Source organism: Dermacentor variabilis, chromosome 8, assembly GCF_050947875.1.
Source record: "Dermacentor variabilis isolate Ectoservices chromosome 8, ASM5094787v1, whole genome shotgun sequence".
Taxonomy (NCBI): domain Eukaryota; kingdom Metazoa; phylum Arthropoda; class Arachnida; order Ixodida; family Ixodidae; genus Dermacentor; species Dermacentor variabilis.
In genome coordinates, this window is record NC_134575.1 from 103861785 (window position 1) to 103885298 (window position 23514).

At 44.1% G+C, this 23514-nt stretch overlaps 2 protein-coding genes across 2 annotated transcripts in view; one reads left to right on the top strand and one right to left on the bottom strand.

The window, feature by feature from the left end:
* LOC142591510 (uncharacterized) overlaps positions 1 to 784 on the top strand; it is a 70543-nt gene extending 69759 nt beyond the window's left edge. Inside the window, exon 8 of the mRNA XM_075703833.1 lies at positions 449 to 784. Within this exon, the coding sequence (XP_075559948.1) occupies positions 449 to 784 (336 nt within the window). The remainder of the gene's footprint in view (positions 1 to 448) is intronic.
* Positions 785 to 9834: 9050 nt separating this feature from the next.
* LOC142591512 (cytochrome P450 1A1-like) lies at positions 9835 to 23375 on the bottom strand. The gene is made up of 5 exons (XM_075703834.1): positions 23342 to 23375; positions 22821 to 22946; positions 22243 to 22347; positions 13236 to 13367; positions 9835 to 11309 (listed from the first exon to the last, which is right to left on the bottom strand). The coding sequence occupies exons 1-5, from the start codon at positions 23373 to 23375 to the stop codon at positions 10942 to 10944; spliced, it is 765 nt and encodes a 254-aa protein (XP_075559949.1). The 3' UTR covers positions 9835 to 10941.
* Between the last annotated feature and the right edge of the window lie 139 nt (positions 23376 to 23514).

A 23514-nucleotide genomic window follows, 5' to 3' on the forward strand; every position in this document is an offset into this window, starting at 1 on the left:
CCGTGAAAGTGAATATTTTCATACTTACGTTGCCATCAATGGTTTAAGCAGTATGTATTCCCCTATGGTCTCTCGAACCATTGATTGGCCTGCATTTCAAGCCTCTGGGAACGCCGAATGCAAGGGTGGCTTTGCACGTAACATAGAGGTTGTGATCGCGAAAGTGATGCATGCTTCAACGCGCTGTTTCTCATGGTTAGGTACTCGCGCGGACTTTGACATTGAATTTGAAAAGCTTCGTGCTGTAGGTCGGCGTGCTGAGAGGATATATAGACGCACAAAGTTGATTCTGGACCTTAGGGAGGCCAGGCGCACACAGACGAAGATCCGTCGTCGCATGGACAAATTAGACAATCAACGATGGTAATCATTTTGTTACTCGCTTGACCAACGCAAAGCTCTCTCTCGTGTATGGCGAACTCTCCAAGGCCTTCGCTCTTCTCCTCAGCAACGGCACCCCTTTAAGAAACTGGCTATCCCCCAAGGCTGCCGAGAAGGGGATGTTGGGGTAGAGATTTGTGAGGCAATTGCAGGTTACGAAGATGTACTAAAAGATCTTGAATTGTACGAAGTTCCCTGCAAGCAGGTCTCGGGAATAGACGAACCTTTCGCCATAGAAGAACTGGAGGCTGATCTAGCCACTTGCCGGCGTTACTCTTCGCCCGGACCCGCCAACATCACGTATGCTGCTATCCGCCCCCTTGACCATGAAGCACAAGAGATCCTGCTGCGTCATGTCAACGTCTCATGGAGGGACGGAGTTGTTCCTTCTGCGTGGAAGTGACTTGCCAACTTGTGGCCTGAATCAAGCCGCTCTACATCTACTGCATAATTTATATTCCAATCATGTTCACATTTCTACGGATCGTTCTTATACTCTAACCAGCTCTACTGGTGTGGCAGTCATTCCGTCGACGTCCATCTGCAAGAAGTTCAAGATGAGCTACGTCACAAAATCGACAAGATCCGAACATTCCGCCCTCTGTAGCGCAGTGCTATATGTGCAGCAACAACAACCGAATCCCTAGGCTATATTATGTGATTCAAAGGCAGCCTTGCAATCACTCTTATCAGTTCTGCGCCACAGCACACATGGATGATTGATAACAAAGATACAATTACACTGCCATCAAGCGGTGGACGGAGGCCAAGATACTGCATTTCAACCGGGCTCTTTAACGTTGCTGGCAATGAAAGTGCCAACAAAACTGCCCGTGAGGCACATGATGTATGTGAAAGCACCGTGACACCATTGTCGAGAACAGATGCAACGCGGCACCTCAGCGGTCTTGTCCATATTATTAAAGTAAGGAAATGAAACACACCGGAGTTCACCAACTGTCGCCTACGCGCCATGGACCCACATATGATATTGCAACTTTTACCTGGCTATGAGCAACGCGATGAAACATTACTGTGCTGCTTGCAAGTAGGAGTTTCTTTTACATACTCCTACTCATTCCTAATTAAATGGCGGACAGTCCCAATTGCAACAGATGTGGTGTCGAAGAAACGACCAAACACCTCTTGTGTGACTGCCCTACATACGAAGACGAGAGGGTTGCCCTTCGTACGGCTTTGGGGCCCTTAGATAACCGTCCTTTCACAGAGATCTCCGGCCCTTGGCCTCGTGCGTGTGCTATGTGTAAGGCCACAACAGTGCGGGTGTGTTTCTTGAAATGCACCAGCCTGTATGACCACCTGTGACCGACTCATTGGTGAACGCTTGTGCGTGTAACAATGGAATCTGTGAACTTCTCTTTTCCTTTTCCTCTTTCAATCCCCCTTCCCTCTTCCCCACTGCAGGGTAGCCTACCGGGCTCAGCCTGGTTGACCTGCCTGCCTTTCAATTATGACTTCTCTCTTTCTCTTTCACTTCATGTTTTGCTTACTTTATAAATGATTGACTGTTCAAGGAATAGATGAAACCCTTAAATCTGGCCATGTATTTCTGTGATAGTATAGTTTGATATACCAGAATACTCAACGCAAGTTATTTCCGGAAAAAATCCGAAATTGTACTCTCATGCTTGCAAAAAGCGGAATTAGCATAAGTCAATCTTCGAACCTGTTGCTTAAAGAAAATGTACTCTTGTACCACCTGGGACTGTTGTCACAGAAAATCTAAACCTCGCTATTTGACAAGGGAACTTGTAAAAGCTTCAATGATGACGGAAATTGATTTTCACGTAGCAAAATGCACGTACAATTTGGAAAAATGAGACTAGTTGTGTCCCTCGTTCTCTCTTTAAAAATTAAGAAAATATGCAGAAATCAGCGGAGCTGATTATCTATGTAAGTCAAGATATTTCTGACCCCGCTCTGTTATGTGTGCAACTTTGTGGGTCACTGGAATGCATCCAACGAACCAGCAATACTGTGAAAATGGCAGGCTTATGATGTTCTCAAGGTTAAAACAAGATGTAGTGGTGTGTAACAGTTTTGGACGCGTAAAGCCAAAGGTTTCTAGCCTGTCAATCAAAGAATTCATTTCTTAATGTAAAAGCTGTACTTTGGTTATCTAGATGTTGTCAGAACGACACGAACGTCCACTTCCCTGCTTGTGTTTTTATCGCTACGACGGAAACCACAAAACACTTCCCTATATACCTGTTTTGAGGCGATCGCTGACAGCATTGCAGACCGGACGCGAGAAGAAAAGCTGTCGTCGTCGTTACCTGGCGGCCAATTATTCGGCGCACATGTACCAATCGGAGACACCTCCGCAAGCGCTTGGCGCCTCCTCGCAGCCCCTCGCGGAGCTACGCGGCATCCGGCCAGCCCGCCTCACGCAAACTGGCATTCTTGAAGTGCAAGTTCGCACGACGCTTGCTCGGGAATTCCATTTTTCCATTCAATTTTGAACCGTTTTCAATCCGATTTCTGAGCGGGGTCGAAATGGTGCAGTCGTCCGCCTTATATGCGGGAATTAGGTTGGGGGGTCGAATCTCTTGGCCGTCGGGAAACCTTGCTGCTTTCGTAATGGGTACAGATTGACCCCGACCCCGCGCTTGGTTGTTTATACCGGTTCTCACCTGTAAAGAGGAGTTTTCCAAAGATTTCCGGTCAAGTCGAGCCTACAGAGATTTCCAAAGTTCTCTGAGCGCCACTTGTCCCCATTACAGCTTTGGTGAAATAGTCGAGCATGCGCCGCTGTTGTGGGAGGTAGACGAGTGTTGCGACCGACTACATATACGCCTTGAAGGACACCTACCTGACGGGAACTTGCCGCCGTGAGACCACCAGACTTCCTTTTTTATTGTTCTCGTAAACATTTCGAGGAAATCTTGAGGAAGTAGGCTCATTTCCCAGGAGCACCATCGCTGAAGAAAGCCGAGCGCAAGGAGAGGTTATGCGCTTGTGCCAATTTGAACCATCGGGGGCCGGGTGCCGCTATATAGGGATCGAACCCTCGACTTCCTGCAGCCGAGGTGGGCGCTGTAGCGCTGAGGGCCATGGCTGAGTCCTAGGAGGCATTCGTTTCATTTCCAAGAAAAGCGATTCGCATTCAAGAAACGATGGATCACTTTATTGGTGCGAACAGGCCGACAATAACGCCACCTGTTCAGCCTAGGCAGCACAGCGGCGCTGTTGGCCATATGCCACACGCGTTCATTCTACCAAAGCGACGATTTCGTAGCGATGCCTTTGCAAGTGCGATTCCTTTTCGTGCTTCGTCACTGGCCAGAGCGACCCCCACACGCGCCATCAACGGGATCAGCAGAGCGTGGTCTGTAGGCGACAAGAGTGCTATAGAAGCATGCGAAAAGCATTGCTATATACACTATACAAGATGATCATTCTTAAGCGTTATGGGATTCTTTAAATATAGCATGTTGCAGGTAACGCAATTCAAGTGCTTCAGCTGGATTCTGACAGGCGGATATTACTTACGCGAGAAATCAAAACACATATTGAACTAATGAAGAAAAATTCACTAATTATCTTTCGAATCAATTAATTTACGGCACACATTGCAGTGAATTGTAACCGGTGAGTTTGCAAGGTGTATTCACATGTAATGAATTTCCGGAATGACGCCACTTCGGAAGTACGCGCCATCCAACTTGCCCTACCTATGCACTGCCGTTGGATTTAATTTTTTTAACAAAACGCTGTTTTATGCATTGAACCACAAAAGTAACTGGAATGCCCATGTATTTCAGTCCACACTTTGAGAAGTAATATCTCGAAACTGCCGTCATCCTGTAAATTTCAAGTGGATACGTCTTGCAAGCTAACCGGCGGCAATTAGTAAATTGCAGAATCTGCCGTAAATCAATAATTGAGAAGTTAACTATTATTTTTGTTAACTATTTGAATGTTTCATTCGATTTCTCGTAGTAGTAATGTCCGCTTCTTCGAATAATCAAGGTCAATGACGAGAAATATGCTATCTACCACAAGCAATTTTTAAGAATTCCGTAAAACTTAAGAATTATCTCACTAAAACTTCATTTGTGCCTAGCAGGTAAATAATTCTGAACTTAACTTACAGCGCAAACACATAAGATGGACCACAAAAGGACAACAAAAGGAAGATACGACGCACACTGGCGCTGCTAGCAATTTCTTTATTTCTTCGTCGTCGATGCATGTATAAACCCTAGGCCACACAACCGCACAGGAGCGCAGATTTCATTAGTGAGACCTGCCAAAATAGTACATACGGAAATGTAGGAATTCTAATTCAGATAGGTGCAGGGACAAAGATGTGTCACTGATGCAATTATCGCCTTCTCTTTTTATGAGGTAGGCCTCTAAGGCAAGCCACCCATGCTCATTCTTGCTTTGGCCAAGAATCAACGTCCGATCAAGTCGCTCCTCACAATTCCTACAAGAGTTTATATGCGCAACTAGGTGCGCTCCTCTATCTACATTTTTATGTACATTTTGCGCATGTTCCCTGAGTCACTCACTGACGCAACGGCCTCTCTGGCCAACGTACGTCTTACCACATGAGAGTGGAATGGCATAAACCACGCCGACAGCGCACGACACGTATGAAGCACCATGCCGGATCTTGCAGTGTGTGTCGTATCTTCCTTTTGCGTTCCGTCTTAGGTGTTTGCGCTGTAAGTTTAAGTTCAGGATTAAAAACGATAGCCTTATGTGCCGTCCCTAATGCCTGAACAGATGTGCCAGCTTTAGTATCAAGAAATTTCAGTCACTTTTCGAGTCCTGCACTGCCCTGACAGCGCCGACAGTGCTTGAAGACCCTCAAGGTGATGTAAATTAGATTAAATTAAATTAGATATAAATTCCTCCTGAAACGTGCATTAAGAGTGCCAAAGTAGAAAGAATGGTCTGTTTTGTGTTGGAAGCCAGTCACGTGGTAGAGGTAGAGAGTAGATGGGATTGCTTGGAACAGAATGTATGTATGTATGTATGTATGTATGTATGTATGTATGTATGTATGTATGTATGTATGTATGTATGTATGTATGTATGTATGTATGTATGTATGTATGTATGTATGTATGTATGTATGTATGTATGTATGTATGTATGTATGTATGAGGAGGTTACAGTCAGTGCTACTGCCGGCGACTTCTAGAAGAGGCAGATGTGTTTTCAGTCAGTTCCTGAACCGCACTTTGCGATGGGGTGAACGCGGTTTAAATTATGGATCCGAGACTTCAAAGAGGTGCAACGCAGTGCTAACTCGTATATCTGACATTTTGCGCTACACTGACGCTGAATTGTTTACCCACCCAAGTAAAACGGGCAAAAGTGTCATTTTTGGCCCTTTTTGACCTATCTGTCTTTATTGTTAATAAAATCTCTCTCTCTCTCTAGTGTGACGTTGAGCTAGTGCACGTCGTCGACAGAAACATTTCTAGACATTTACTCTCGAGTGAACTTCCCAGCGAATGTGTTAAAGGGACTCACACTTTGCTGCTCTGAAGCGTGCGGCCTCGCTTGCAGTTCTTCAAGATTAATAAAACAATACCGGCTTCGGAGTAGGCACTAATGCTAATACGACTTTTATGGGGTTTACCATCTTATAAATGTCCACGTGACATCAGTGCAGCCAAACAAGCATGAAACTGTCATTTTAGGAACCAGTGAAATCCTCCACGGAGTCCACCATTTTGACTGTTTGGATTTTGCTCCTTTGTTTCTTGCTTGAATTGACTGAAAACAAAGACGTGTTAACGGGATTATATTAAATCTACTTTTCTTTGCAAAACTTCTTGTAATATTGATTTTTTTCGTAATAAAACAGTAAATGTTATCAGAATTCAAGATACTGAGGAGCGTATAGTTACGGATGGTTGTGGTTCGCGAAAATATCGATCCATGTGGCCTCATAGATTGTCCTTAATTGTTATCAATTCTGAAGGATAGTTTTTATTGTCATCTAGCACCCCACCGCCAAAGTGAAATTTTGGACTCTCTAGAAGTGTCACTAAATATTTGGCCATCTGACTGTGAAATATCAAGCGAGCCGCAACACTAGACATGCTTCTGGTTTGTGAGATCGGCTGGACTTCTTGGCATACTTTCGCTTCCCATGACTGATGAGTATTACTGTGTGAGACTCTATCACTTCCGTTCGATTCTAGGTCATGCGATCATTCTTATCTGAACTACGTACGGTAGTTTTCTACCTGCGGTTGCCCAAGTTGCAGGCCTTCGCGGTAGTATACCAAGCCAGTCGCTACGCTAATCTCTCCAAATATTATTACAGATTTTCTCTGTCGCCTTCGCTGAGCAATGTTCGGGTCGCTGGGACCTCATCAGGCAGAACTCACCTGCTTTTCAGCCCCTGAACTACTGATGGTAGTGTAAAAACCAAGGAAAAAATAACAAATTAAGAATGAGTAGGTGCTAATACAGAAGCAGCAAGTGTGACACTGCACGAGGAGAGCATCAGGGGTGGTTCGATGACTGCTTCTATGACTAAGCACAGTTAGCACTAATGATCTGTCTTAGTAAGGATTGAGTGAGTCGTGTTGACGCCCCAGAATTCTCATATTAGCTATGACGGCGGCGTTAGAGGATGTCTCGCGATGAGCTTTCAGCAGCTGGGATTGCCCGACACACCCCAAGGTCTTAATCGGTCCACAATTATTTCTTGTCTTGAAATTGCAACAGATTCACCTGTGGTATACATGGATATCTAAGTCAAAGCGCACAGGCCTTCCACTTGTAACCAATTATATTTCTTTACATCCCTCTTATAGGCAAGCAGTGACTTAAAGTAGTTATTGTATATTAGCCAACAAGTATAAACTTTAGTTTGATGAATTTATTGGTTGGCATCCCTTAGAACCATATTTCGAGTAGCACTTGTTCCTGCTAAGAGCCGCATCATTTCTTTTTTCTTTTTTGAAATCCCGTCCCCACACGGGCCGCTGATGCCGATAACATAACTTGCATCTTTGTGATCAACGTTTGAGTGCCATAGCTGGTGGCACTGAAATAACTTTCCGGATAGTTGGTAAGCGAATTCCGCACGTTGTGCGTGCACAAGTGTAAAGTGCACAATTTATCAGAAATGTAGGAATATATAGGACTGGCTGACACGCACTGTTTGTTTAGGCCATGCCGAAGTCATCTGGGCAAGTGCAAACTAAGGGATATAAAAGCATGCGCACATGCAAACATTTCAGTGAATGCTGACTATGTTAGTTCTGCGACGTGCAACGCCCGCGACTTCTGGTGGAGATGACTAATTGGATGAAGTACTGGGTGTGCCGCAAGTATAAGCAAATGAGCTCGCAATGACGAATATGTCAGGATTGAGAGACTAAGTTGCCTATCAAAGTACGCATTTACGATTGCATCGTTCGCGTTTTTTTTGCATTTTCGTAGACTATGCACAATCCGTGAGAGAAATTTCCTACGTTGAGGATGTATTATAAGAGAAGAAAGGAGGAGAAGGGCTGTAACTCTTGCCGGAGCAATTAGAGCAACCACTTGCCGCAAATGGTGTTATTACTATTGTTTTTATTCAGATAAATGTTTCTGTTAGCGACTTCGCTCGCCCCTCCCCTCTTCATATATAAGGCTAATTCTATACCTGTACACAAAACATAGGTGCAAATAGTGTAAATTCTGTACTCACGTCATTAGGTCTGGTGACTTCGGCTTTCCTCCGGCGTACGCTTTCTAGTCGTACGCTCTCACTTCTTTTCATTCGGATTTGTTTCTTCTCACCGGCATTTCGTTAAGCCCGACCATTGCTCTCTTGTCTATCGCTCCAATTTCCCATGTGAATCAGACGCTGTACGCAATCCTCAGGCGCGTCTGTAAACACTTGTACACTTCGTTAAAGTTCTGTCTGTCTCCATCCACTCAATGAAGGTGAGCTAGGACTGATGCGCATTGCTATGCTAGATGATCTCTTTTCTTGATGCCATTTTTGTGTCCAGCTATGTTAGTCATACGGATCTGGCCGAGAGTAATATTTTACGGCATTTTTTTCTCACGAGTAAGTAGTTCGGACACGTCATTTACCGTGAAAGACACGGCACCAGGAAGTGCAGGTGTAAATTTTTTATTAAGATATGCGAGAAGCTAAGATGCAATAGTAGTAAGCAATATTAGCAATATATTAGTATGCTAACCCATAGAGTGCAGGCTACAAGCAGCTGCATTATAGAATACCTTAGTAGAAATAAATGTGGGCAACGCTTGAGCTGGCCAAGTGCACTGGACGAAATTTTAGCCTGGAGCTCATGAAATGTTCAATTTTAGCTTTAGGAACTCCAGTACAGCACTTCAACTGAAGAGGCAAAACACGGGGAACGCGGGAGAGGGAACGCGGGAGTTCTCACCTTGCCCATTGTCTTGAACTGAAAATGGTTGCAGAAATGCAGTTATTGTTGTATCTGTGCTTTCCCGTTTCAAGCTAATCATCAGTGTAAAGAATTCGCTACAGATATGCTCTATTACTGCATCATTGCATCTATGATTGCAGAATGTGACTGCCAAGCAAGTGTTTGTGTCTCTTTCGCGCTAACACAATCCAACGTTGGAAGAAGCGCACAAATAAGTTGTTGACTGATCTAGCGTCCAACCATATAATAAATGTCTCACAGTCAATTGACCAGTCAATCAATCAATCAAATCAATCAATCAATCAATCAATCATAACATTTAGTTTAATGAAAATAGCATCTCCTGGTTCTCCCCTGGACAAGCACACGCGCAAGTGTTAACTGCTTAGTGCTATATTATCCTCCCGTCGCCCTCATCGCAGTTTTAAACCTAGCAGTGGTACACTGTATCGCCTAAACGCACCCGTTGCATGTTATGGTAGTAACCCCGAATATGTGCTGACGCTCATAGGCGGTTCGAAAGAGCACTGGCATGCAGATTCATTGGTCGTGCCGAATTTTGTTTACTTTGGTTCATTTGCTTCTCTTTGTTAACTAATGACCGGGGTTGAAGGATACATAGCAGGACGAGTGAAGTCTACAACACCAAAAATATACAACGTGACTCTTTGCTATATTCGCAAGGCCCTGTGTAGCAGCAAGGCTCCAGAGAACTAGGATGGCACCTATAGCTAGGAGCGCATTGGTACATTTTATGCTTGAAAATTCTAACATATTCGTGGCTATTCACTACAACACTTCGTTTAAAGCGGAGATAATTTAAGGCCGCTTCTTCAAGTTACCTTCGCAGTTTCTTGACGTTATGGCGTTGTGGCCAGCTTTTACATTCACAGAATCTGTTCGGGATTAACGTTTCACTTCTTCCTACCGCGTAACTGGAAATCATCGCTTAGGTTAAGAAAGTTGGGCGTTCCATCGAGGCAGGCATCCAATGAAAGATACATTTCGCGTGACTTTTTCAGTAAAGCAACCTTTATTCTTTTTTGTCGGCATACATGAATTGGAGTACGAAGCAAGTTCTGAAGCCTGAGCACGCATCTTACAATAAACACCGCAGTGCTACTCAAGCAGCACCACATGACTACACGTATACAGTACTTAAGTACACGAAAGCAAAACAAAAAACGAAAATTAGCCTAAATTTTCCTTGAGATGCGCACGCAGGTGGAAACAGAATATACATCAAAGACTGCGTGACATTCTTAACAAAAAGAATATTATACCACACAAGTTAGTCCAAATGTTCTGATGTGTGACTGCTGCAGGTAATGCAACAAGTGCTCACTTTTGTCGTCAGTCTTTAAACAAAGTTGGGAGCAACGTTACGATCACAACGAGATGATCTGCACCATTTTGTAAGAGTTACTGAATGTCTAGGCGCTACACCGCGCGAACTCGACCGAAATCACTGAGTTGTTCATGTAGACCACCTGTCGAAAAATGGCCTATATCTCTCACTCATTTCCATGAGTTACGACTTATGTTACGTTTGAGTTAGGTATGCCAAGGTTATGTTATAGTTATGAGTTATGCTATATGTCACGAGAAACGATCTGTGTTTAACATTAATAACTTAAACACAGCTTTCGAATTTTTGTTGTATGTTCCTATTCCCAGAAGTGTTTTGTAGTAGTAATGTAGCCGAAAAGTTTAGTTTTGTCCTGCGTAAAGAAGATCGCAAATCAGCGGTGCTCTTGGCAAAAAAAAAAGAACCCTAGCGAGCGGGATTGGACCTATTGCACATGTCGGATGTGATAAAAGATGGGCAGCATTCTTTTGCTTGTCATGTCTAAGGGTTTTGCAAAAAACCTGCTTATGAGTACGGCTATGAATTTAAGGTCGCAACTTGCGTATTCCTTCCCGCTGAATAACCGACTCGAACAACGGCACTGACGCCGCTAAAACGCGTTTGAAATGAACACCCAAAATATAGCAACGCCAGCACGACCACGGCAGCTTCACCTATCAAAACGCCGGCCTTGATTTCGGAGGTACCTGAACACGATGCAACACAGATTTCACTGCCTGAATCGCAGCTTTTCGCTTTAGGCCCCGTCTTTGGGCTCTAATGGGCATGGACGTTCCGTAAAATTCAGCGCTCCAAGCATCCGTTTCTCTTGGAGAGAACGATCTCACGTTGAGCCGGTATGAAGAAGAGTGAGGAACCAATGCTTTTCATATCCACACTTGAGACGTTGTCGATGGCACTGCAGCTGACTCTCTGCATGAATCGGACGAGGATGTAGAATATCTCCACGTGTGCGAGCTTCTCCCCTGGACAAGCCCTTGCACCTAGGCCGAAACTTAGCAACGGTCCGGCGTCCTGACGCAGTGTTCCTGTGACGGGGTCCAGAAAGCGATCAGGCCGGAACTTTTCTGGTTCGTCCCAGAGACGTGGATCGTGATTCACTCTGTAGGCGTTGAACAGCACACCCGTGTCTTTAGGTATAGCTACCGTGCCTGCGAAAATTGAGGAGCTTGCGCTTTACCACAGGAACTTAGCAACATAATTTTAGTGTTGTGTGAGAGTTTTGTGGCTCATACTTCGTATATTAAGTTCGGCGGCCTAGATTGTTATCTCCGGTTGCAAACAGACCGTTATAACACACAAGCATTACAAAAGGCAGAGTTTTTTAGCATATACAACGTGTTTATTACTTACTTCCCCGTAATATCTAGGAGTCGGAGAGAGTCTTCTACAGTGGAGCTCTTACTGCGACTATAGAAGCAATGGAAAAGCTTTGTATGCGTGTTTTCCTGGTGTACTGGGAGAAGTCGACAATTCAGGTAGTGTAGTCCCTCTTTCAACTCGAAAGAAGCCCGCAAATACATTCCAAATTGTTGCGCGACTGGCCGCTCGAGGCACTTCGCCTGCATTGTCGGGCTTATTGACGCTTGGAAAAACACTTTTATATAGCACGTATTGAGGAACAGAAAGCTGTATTGGGAGTTTGTCGTGTCATTCTACAATTCTCTCATTGATACTTTTAAGCTAATTATAATATTTCAAAGCTGAATAATTGACACTAAATATATAATTTGGCGGAATCAAAAAAAATAGTTCAGCATCGCCAACCGACGGCAAACAACATTAGCTTTGTTCTGTCCCTCTACGTAGAATTTGCATATATTTAAACTCTGGCTAGAGTTAGCTGAGACACCCTGCATATACCTTCTGTAGTATACTCACAGATAGTCAACCCTGAAGCACCTGGATCTGTTCAGCAATGTCTCAAAACAAAGAAAACATGTACAAGTTGGCGGGTTAATTAGGCGCTAAATGAAACTTATTTAAACCTCATTATCTACGTGTTTAGAGGCGCTGTATTGACCCGTGTACTTGTTTGTCTTTTTCGGGTGACCGCTCTTCACCGGCTAAAAAATGTTAAACGTTATCGCTCAGCGCAGGACGCGCCTGAAGGTATCGGAAGTTTCTTGAATGTTATCGATGATTCTATTCAGCGTCTGTTGTCACCAAAGCTTGTGCCATCTGATGATATGAGGACGCTAGTTTTGTAGTACTTGCTGGAAGACACGCGGACTATGGTCCGCGTGACTATTGTTTTAACTATGGGGTTTAATTGCAGGCAACGGAAATTTTTTATTTAACTACTCCAAAAAAAGCTTCGCTGGAAATTTGGCTGTTATTGTGCAAGATCGTTCAAGCAGGCTGTCCTATTTCATTTTGTTTTTGCTCTAGTATACTTCTGTATACTTCTCAGTTGGGGCCAAAGGCGCAGTGGGAACAAAAGGATTGTTACTGGGCTCTATAATTTATATCGTCCATGTGCACCGTTTTCAAATGCACCGTGCTACAGTATACTGAAACACGATCTATTTGAAAACGGTGCTAAAGGGATGGCCCACTGGGGCGGACAGGGAGTCATCCTCCTTTTGGTCTGTGTTCTATTAGGACTAATATATATTAGTTATAAATGGGAACGTGTTGCACATGAAAAGAAAGAAAGATTAGAAGTGTCTCCACGCTGATTGTTCCAGCTTAAGATATAACTTCGACGAGCTTAGTCATTACAGCCTCTTATCCACTGCTGACCTTCACAGTCCTAAATCTATAGCACTGCTTGGCATTTTTCTCGATTGGCTATTTAGTGGACACCTCTGAAAGCTGAAAATAAAGATAACAACACTGAAATTGGAGTGTTCGAGGGTGTTCTTGAACACTTCTTTCATTAACACGCTGCCATCACGAGCGAAAACCTAGTCCTAGCGATCGAGTTCAGCAGAGGAACGTAACAGACGGTGACCGATTCGTGAAGATCACTTCATAGAATTGTTTGCAGTGTCAATACGAGGTGCGATTGCTTCTTTTATTTCTTTTAACGCAATCTCTTTGACTATGTTAACGTTGCCGCAATGTTTGCTTACCGATTGTTGTATCTGTACTTGTCTTGTGAGGCATGCCAATCGGTGCAAAAGGATGACACCGAAACGTCTCCATCATGTAGGCCATTGTGAAAGGCAGTCTTTCTCGGTCTTCGTACACAGGTGAATTGGTTCCTAGACGAATACGAGAAAAGGAATTCGAGGTAGTCAAAGTCAACTTCCGGTCAAAGGGTGTTGGCAACAGCATATCTGAGGTCATGCAGAGCGCTGTAAATTGACCATTCTCTTGTGTCAGAAGTACGGGGGGAGGCCGAATGAGTGATCAGTCTTATTCATATTGATACTTTTCTTTCCAAGAAATAATAATTGAAGAAATGCGAATAAAACAAAGTAGCTTTCGGTCCTTACTTTTCCCATGTATTACTCGATTTTAGATGGTGCATCAAAATCATTATTTCCAAGAAGTGCATCAAGACTTATAAGAAAAGAACCACGGCTTACTGAAGTTAACCAGCACTGGCACTAGTATGTTGCAGGTAGCGGGCTCAATGTAGAGGCAGGTAACATCTGCTGTATTTCGCCGCACAGGTATGGTATAACAAGCCGGAAGACGCAGTTTGAATTTTGCTATAATAACTCCTTTTCTATGTCACTAAAGATAGCCTGTTCAAGCACCTTAATGTTTTCACGGGGGCTCCTAATATGGGGATTGGTCATCATTCGTAAATACAGGTTGTTTCATAATAATTAAAACATATTTGTACCTTCTATAACAATATTAATGTGGATGCCATAGATTCAGGCTCCTCAAAGCAGCGTTCAACACGGGAGGAAGACTGGAAATTCCCGGCCTAATTAGCGTGAAAAAATTCTTTCATATATTTGTTTTTAAAAAAGAAATCTAATATAATAATAATATTTGGGGTTTTACGTGCCAAAATAACTTTCTGATTATGAGGCCCGCCGTAGAGAAGGACTCCGGAAATTTTGACCACCTGGGGTTCTTTAACGTGTACCTAAATCTAAGCACATGGGTGTTTTCGCATTTCGCCCCCATCGAAATGCTGCCGCCGTGGCCGGGATTCGATCCCGCGACCTCGTGCTCAGTAGCCCAACACCATAGCCACTGAGCAACCACAGCGGGTAAAAAAGATCTCTGGCTAACTTTTTTTTGGATTGCCATAAGTTCCACTTCGTAACTTATTATATTATGCTACAGAAGAATGGAAATAAGACGCGGCTGGCCAATTGATTTTAAAAAAAGAATGAACGGTGTGTCTTGCGAACAACACTCTCATGTTTTTTTTCTTTGTCGAGCAGTAAAATTCTCTACGTGAGATGTTTTGTTTCGTCATGCCCCAAAAAAGCTGGTGAGCGCAATTAGGTTGGCGGTGGTTAACACACAGCGAAAGTTTGGCATTCAACTTTTCATCTGCTCACATACTTCAACGGCATTATCGAGCAAGATAGATTTGACGATGGTTTTCCTAAAGGTTTTTTCGTCCATCATAAAAAAAATCTGGGAAGATCGATATCACGATGAAAGTCGATGTCAATGGGATTAACACTGAAGCAATGTAGCGGCACACCATATTGCCGTCGCAGAGACGCGTCATCTATGAGGCACGGACTGTAGCCGGACTCCATTCTCGCACTTCCCTCTCGACACGCTGCGCCATCTAGTGCCGCCGCCTGGTGCCCGCGCGTTGCGCGTGTGAGAATGTATATTCAGACAAGGTTGTCTTAACATATATACTGGGTGTTTCAGAGAACACTTTCAAATTTTTTTAAAGGTGTGGCAGGCAGCTCAATTCTAGTTTATCAGCCGGTCTACTCGAAGCGGCGGACGCTAATTACATTAAAAAATCGACCGCAACATCGACTAACAAACACGAATTTATTAATTACCGTTTTAGCTCATCTATCTTATGACCCATAATGCAATTTACAAATTCTGCCAGGAGACTTCGCAAGGTGGATCCACTTGGAACGAATTCTCAGGACGACACCAGTTTCGAGATATAAATTCACGAACTTTGCGGTGAATTGCATTGGCGTTCGAGTTACTTGTGTGCTTCAGTGTATGAAACGGCGTTTTGTTAACAAATTAACTGGAACGCCAATTCATTTCTCCGCGAAGTTCGGGAACTTATATCTCATCATCATCATCATCATCATCATCATCATCAGCCTGGTTACGCCCAGTGCAGGGCAAAGGCCTCTCCCATACTTCTCCAACAACCCCGGTCATGTACTAATTGTGGCCATGCCATGCCTGCAAACTTCTCATGCACACGCCTAACTTTCTACCGCCCCCTGCTACGCTTCGTTCCCTTGGGATCCAGTCCGTAACCCTTAATGACCATCAGTTATCTTCCCTCCTCATTACATGTCCTGGCCATGCCCATTTCTTTTTCTTGATTTAAACTAAGATGTCATTAACTCGCGTTTGTTCCCTCACCGAATCTGCTCTTTTCTTATCCCTTAACGTTACACCTATCATTATTCTTTCCATAGCACGTAGCGTCGTCCTCAATTTGAGTAGAACCCTTTTCGTAAGCCTCCAGGTTTCTGCCCCGTAGGTGAGTACTGGTAAGACACAGCTATTATATACTTTTCTCTTGAGGGATAACGGCAACCTGCTGTTCATGATTTGGGAATGCCTGCCAAACACACTCCAGCCCATTCTTATTCTTCTGATTATTTCCGTCTCATGATCCGGATCCGCCATCACTACCTGCCCTAAGTAGATGTATTCCCTTACGACTTCCAGTGCCTCGCTGCCTATTGTAAATTGCTGTTCTTTCCCGAGACTGTTAAGCATTACTTTAGTTTTCTGCATATTAATTTTTAGACCCACTCTTCTGCTTTGCCTCTCCAGGTCATTGAGCATGCATTGCAATTGGTCCCCTGAGTTACTAAGCAAGGCAATATCATCAGCGAATCGCAAGTTACTAAGGTATTCTCCATTAACTTTTATCCCCAATGCTTCCCAATCCAGGTCTCTGAATACCTCCTGTAAACACGCTCTGAATAGTATTGGAGATATCGTACCTACCTGCCGGACGCCTTTCTTTATTGGGATTTTGTTGCTTGCTTTATGGAGGACTACGGTGGCTGTGGAGCCGCTATAGATATGTTTCAGTATTTTTACATACGGCTCGTCTACACCCTGATTCCGTAATGCCTCTATGACTGCTGAGGTTTCGACAGAATCAAACGCTTTCTCGTAATCAATGAAAGCTATATATAAGGGTTGGTTATATTCCGCACATTTCTCTATCACCTGATTGATAGTGTGAATATGATCTATTGTTGAGTAGCCTTTACTGAATCCTGCCTGGTCATGAGGCATCGCGTACACAGGCTGGCCAGTTTCTCTAGAACAATCTGTCCACCATCCTTCAACAAATCTGTTCTTACCTGATCCTCCCCAGCTGCCTTCCCCCTTTGCATATCTCCGAAGGCTTTCTTTACTTCTTCCGGCGTTACCTTTGGTATTTCGAATTCCTCTGGACTAATTTCTCTTCCATTATCGTCGAGGGTGCCACTGGTACTGTATAAATCTCTATAGAAATCCTCAGCCACTTGAACTATCTCATCCATATTAGTAATGATATTGCCGGCTTTGTCTCTTAGCGCCTACATCTGATTCTTGCCAATTCCTAGTTTCTTCTTCACTGCTTTTAGGCTTCCTCCGTTCCTGAGAGCATGTTCAATTCTATCCATATTATAATTCCTTATGTCAGCTGTCTTACGCTTGTTGATTAACTTCGAAAGTTCTGCCAGTTCTATTCAAGCTGTAGGGGTAGATGCTTTCATACACTGGCGTTTCTTGATCAGATCATCCGTCTCCTGCGATAGTTTTCTGGTATCCTGCCTAACGGAGTTACCACCGACTTCCATTGCACACTCCTTAATGATGCCCACAAGATTGTCGTTCATTGCTTCAACACTAAGGTCTTATTCCGGAGTTAAAGCCGTATACCTGTTCCGTAGCTTGTTCTGGAATTCCTCTATTTTCCCTCTTACCGCTAACTCATTAATCGGCTTCTTATGTACCAGTTTCTTCCGTTCCCTCCTCAGGTCTAGGCTAATTCGAGTTCTTACCATCCTGTGGTCACTGCAGCGCACCTTGCCGAGCACGTCCACATCTTGTATGATACCAGGGTTAGCACAGAGTATGAAATCTATTTCATTTCTAGTCACGCCGTTCGGGCTCCTCCAGGACCACATTCTCTACTAATAACTCTCCCCTGCTATTCCTAGTGCCTATGCCATATTCCCCCACTGCCTTGTCTCCAGCCTGCTTCTTGCCTACCTTGGCATTAAAGTCGCCCATTAGTATAGTGTATTTAGTTTGCGCTCTACCCATCGCCGATTCCACGTCTTCATGGAAGCTTTCGACTTCCTGGTCATCATGACTGGATGTAGGGGCGTAGACCTGTACAATCTTCATTTTGTACCTCTTAATAAGTTTCACAACAAGACCTGCCACCCTCTCGTTACTGCTATAGAATTCCTGTATGTTACCAGCTATATTCTTATTAATCAGGAATCCGATTCCTAGTTCTCTTCTCTCCGCTAAGCCCTGGTAGCACAGGACGTGCCCGCTTTTTAGCACTGTATAGGCTTCTTTCGGCCTCCTAACTTCACTGAGCCCTATTATATCCCATTTACTGCCCTCTAATTCCTCCAATAGCACTGCTAGACTCGCCTCACTAGATAACGTTCTAGCGTTAAACGTTGCCAGGTTCATATTCCAATGGCGGCCTGTCCGGAGCCAGTGATTCTTAGCAGGCCGCCATTGGAATATGAACCTGGCCATATCTCGAGACTCGAGAACCTGGCCATATCTCTCGAGACTTATGTATCAGTTTCTTCCGTTCCCTTCTAGCCTAGACCTGAGAAGGGAACGGAAGAAACTGATACATAAGAAGCCGATCAATGAGTTAGCGGTAAGAGGGAAAATAGAGGAATTCCAGATCAAGCTACAGAACAGGTATTCGGCTTTAACTCAGGAAGAAGACCTTAGTGTTGAAGCAATGAATGACAATCTTGTGGGCATCATTAAGGAGTGTGCAAAGGAAGTCGGTGGTAACTCCGTTAGGCAGGATACCAGTAAACTATCGCAGGAGACGAAAGATCTGATCAAGAAACGCCAATGTATGAAAGCCTATAACCCTACAGCTAGAATAGAACTGGCAGAACTTTCGAAGTTAATCAACAAGCGTAAGACAGCAGACATAAGGAAGTATAATATGGATAGAATTGAACATGCTCTCAGGAACGGAGGAAGCCTAAAAACAGTCAAGAAGAAACTAGGAATTGGCAAGAATCAGATGTATGCGTTAAGAGACAAAACCGGCAGTATCATTACTAATATGGATGAGATAGTTCAAGTGGCTGAGGAGTTCTATAGAGATTTATACAGTACCAGTGGCACCCACGACGATAATGGAAGAGAAAATAATCTAGAGGAACTCGAAATCCCACAGGTAACGCCGGAAGAAGTAAAGAAAGCCTTGGGAGATATGCAAAGGGAGAAGGCAGCTGGGGAGGATCAGGTAACAGCAGATTTGTTGGAGGATGGTGGGCAGATTGTTCTAGAGAAACTGGCCACCCTGTATACGCAATGCCTCATGACGTCGAGCGTACCGCAATCTTGGAAAAACGCTAACATAATCCTAATCCATAAGAAAGGGGACGCCAAAGACTTGAAAAATTATAGACCGATCAGCTTACTGTCCGTTGCCTACAAACTATTTACTAAGGTAATCGCAAACAGAATCAGGAACACCTTGGACTTCTGTCAACCAAAGGACCAGGCAGGTTTCCGTAAAGGCTACTCAATAATAGATCATATTCACACTATCAATCAGGTGATAGAGAAATGTGCGGAATATAACCGACCCTAATATATAGCTTTCATTGATTACGAGAAAGCATTTGATTCTGTCGAAACCTTAGCAGTCATGGAGGCATTATGGAATCAGGGTGTAGACGAGCCGTATGTAAAAATACTGAAAGATATCTATAGCGGCTCCACAGCCACCATAGTCCTCCATAAAGAAAGCAACAAAATCCCAATAAAGAAAGGCGTCAGGCAGAGAGATACGATCTCTCCAATGCTATTCACAGCATGTTTACAGGAGGTATTCAGTGACCTGGATTGGGAAGAAATGGGGATAAAAGTTAATGGAGAATACCTTAGTAACTTGCGATTCGCTGATGATATTGCCTTACTTAGTAACTCAGGGGACCAACTGCAATGCATGCTCACTGACCTGGAGAGGCAAAGCAGAAGAGTGGGTCTAAAAATTAATCTGCAGAAAACTAAAGTAATGTTTAACAGTCTCGGAAGAGAACAGCAATTTACAATAGGCAGCGAGGCACTGGAAGTCGTAAGGGAATACATCTACTTAGGGCAGGTAGTGACTGCGGATCCGGATCATGAGACGGAAATAATCAGAAGAATAAGAATGGGCTGGGCTGCGTTTGGCAGGCATTCTCAGATCATGAACAGCAGGTTGCCATTATCCCTCAAGAGAAAAGTGTATAATAGCTGTGTCTTACCAGTACTCACCTACGGGGCAGAAACATGGAGGCTTACGAAAAGGGTTCTACTCAAATTAGGACGACGCAACGAGCTATGGAAAGAAGAATGATAGGTGCAACGTTAAGGGATAAGAAAAGAGCAGATTGGGTGAGGGAACAAACGCGAGTTAATGACATCTTAGTTGAAATCAAGAAAAAGAAATGGGCATGGGCAGGACATGTAATGAGGAGGGAAGATAACCGATGGTCATTAAGGGTTACGGACTGGATTCCGAGGGAAGGGAAGCGTAGCAGGGGGCGGCAGAAAATTAGGTGGGCGGATGAGATTAAGAAGTTTGCAGGGACGGCATGGCCACAATTAGTACATGACCGGGGCTGTTGGAGAAATATGGGAGAGGCCTTTGCCCTGCAGTGGGCGTAACAAGGCTGATGATGATGATGATGATGATGATATCTCGAGACTGGTGTGATCTTGAAAATTTGTTCCAAGTGAATCCGGCTTGTATACGACGTGGCTAGAATTTGTAACTTGCAATTTAGGCCACATTGTAATTAGTTCAAACCTAATTAGCGAATTTTGAATAATCAGTCGATTTTGCATCTAATTTTTTTGTGCAAGCATTGTCCGCCGCTTCGAGTAGACCAGCTCATAAACTTGAATTGTGACATCTGCCACAGCCAATTTCTAAAGATTTTTGAAAGTGTTCTCTGAAACACCGTGTACATGACGCGTATTTGATTCTGCCATGTACCGGATAATTTTTTTTGTGGTTGTATAGTTGGACACATCTGCTGACACATACAGTGACCCATATTTGCGTCCGTAATGATAACTGCAGGGGGGCGCATACCCAGTGGTAAATATACTGTAGCCCAAGCTAATCCGATGGTTAGTTTCGAACGTAGTTTTCTTAGCACAGGAGCCCAATGCTCTACCCAGTGACCCAAGTTGGCGGTAAAGCGGTTACATATAAAAACAAAGGGCCAGATAGATAGGCATCACGGAGTGCGTGGTGTATCCTAAAAATGCATATGGCCTAAAATAAGCGAAGCTTTCTTGTTAAATGAAGACACTGCTATTAATGCGATTAGCATTGTTAGGGTGCGTCACCCACTTTACGGGGTATTCCTGCCTGTCTGTTCGTCAGTCCGCCTGTCTGACTGTCTCTAACTGTTTTCTCGTCAACTTGGGTCATTCGAAAGTGCGTGGTCGAATGAGCACAGCATTGGGCTCTTGTGCTGGTAGATCTGAGTTCAACACCAACCACCAGACTGTCTTTGGTCACTTGGTATGTGGCACTGGGTATGCGCCTCAGGGAGCACCACCGTCACCAGCTTGGCCAACTGTGTGCCACTTTGTATGTGCGGCTCTTCATTAGAACGAAAGATCATATAAGTTTTCTCCGGTGCAAATCGAACCCGCCATATATATATATATATATATATATATATATATATATATATATATATATATATATATATATATACATATATATATCTGTGTGCGTGTGCGTAAATTTGCGAGTGCACGAGTTTTTCTTCAACTCCGAAGCTTTGTCTCCTAGAAACCCGTGTGGGTTTCCATCGTAGCTTCAGCTACAATGGAACCTTTCATGAACCTTCCTCCACCTTGCGGAATTCTGCAGAACAGATTACTGATTTACCATAATCAATACTCAAGTATTGAACCACGTGGCATCTCGAAAGCAGCGGCGTGAAATCGCAACAGAACAGTAGTACGTCTGGCGTAAAATGGCCGCATCCGCCATTTAGAAGTAGTCGACAGAAACTACTCTGCGGATAGCGTAGTAATACGCTTATTAAGGCAAAAGGCGTAATGTCTCATGAGTTGAAAATACGTTATCTGGTGTTATCTAAAAATTAACCGTCCGGCGTAATAACACGAAAATTCAATGGCGCCAAATTTGATGTGGCCACCAACGACCATTGCTAGGACTCGAGCGCGCGACCTTTGGTGGGACCAAATTCAATGGCACTATAACTGGTGGTACCATCATTGATGGTCGAACGCACGAGCTGTGGTGTCAAATTAGGCCAAGGTAATGAAGGCACTCGAGCCACGACCTTTGTTGGGAACCCATGATCTCTGGTGGGAGTCGAACACATGATCTTTGGTCTTAATTAAGGCGCTCGAACCCACGACCTTTGGGGGGACAAACATTCAATGGCACCAAAAGTGATCGTGCCAGCATAGATGGTCGAACCCATCACTATTGGTGAGAGTCGAACCCACGACCTTTAGTGTTCATCAAGCGGTTGATTAAGACATAGGTAATTAATATGGAGTTATGATAATCGAACCCACGACCTTTGGTTTTTGAAAACAAGTAATAGGAAGTAAAAACGCATTGGAATGATAATGTGAAGTAATTTAATGTCTCGTGAGCGTGCAGGCTTTGGCCTTCATTCACTTTAGCGTATGGTGAAGTGACTCAACATTTGTCTTAAAAAGCCAATAATGTGTTCTCACCGATGGAGTCTTCAATTTCCTTTTGAATTCTCTTCTGCATCTCGAGGTGCTTAGCAAGCCTCAGAAACATCCACTGAAGCGCTGACGCCGAAGTGTCTGTGGCTCCTATGAAGGGAGATTTTGTGCGCTGATGATAATAACTTGATAACTGCATATCCGCAAAATTTTCGAGATTATATATGGTAGGTGAAGATGGAAATTAAGAGCAGAGGTTCAAGTATAAAAAAGGGAAACAAGCGATTACGCTATTTACAACATCACGTCCAGACCCCTGCTGGTTAAGGGCTAAAACGAGCCTCCAGTGGTGTCCAAACTAGATTTAGAGTTCCGCCGGGGGTGAAGCATTAGTTTCACTGGCAAGCCTGCATTAGCTTCAAGCCGGCGCTGAAAAAAATAACAGTTGATGACGAAGCTTTAACTCGTTCGGCACATTAGACGCTGCATGTATGGACCTCGGTTTCAAGGAGTTGGCACAAATTATAGTGTGTAGGTTCCGCTGATAAATAATGCCGCAGGCTGTCGAGCAGAATGTGGGAAGCGTCGACAGAAGAACCTGACACGCTGCGCTGGCAGCTCACCTCCAAACAAGTTCATGACAACCTGAGCCAGGTTTTCTTTGGTCAGATACTCGGCGTCGCTTTTCCTCTCTCGGATGGCTGCCTCCCGAGCGGCAAGCAGGCAATGTACGATGTTGTCCTTCCTACCTGATGGAAGAGAAGCGATTTGCAGTCATGGGCGACAGCGTAATGAACCTGTTTAAGCTCACTGGTATGCAAGGCCTACCAGAAAACTGCTGTATACAGATGGCATTCATATCACTAGCGGTGAGAATTTTGAAGAAAACAAGCTTCGGCTGTGAATGTACCTCACTTGGCTACTTTGGCTTTTCCGCTTCTTGTTGCAACTTGCCACCGGGAGCGTGCCCTGCAGATTGGGGTTCTACCTCATTCTTGTTTGTTTTCCACTACCCTGCTGTATGCAAATGGGAGTACATGCGCCTTCAAGCCATTCCTCAAAATGATTTGCAGAGCGATAGACACTCTTTGGGAACTTCAAGCACACTTTTAGGGGACTCTCTTTTAGGTGCCTGTCTGCCTACCTCTGCCTAGCTGTCTTTGTGTCTGTGCCTCCATTGTCGCCTCTGATTACAAATGAAGACGTCGGTCTGTGAACAGCAGTGTTTTGTAGGTGTGGAGTTTCGCAGGGCTGTCAACTTATGCAACTGTGAAGAATGTTCGTTGATGAAAGGCTGTGTGTTTAAATATGTATATA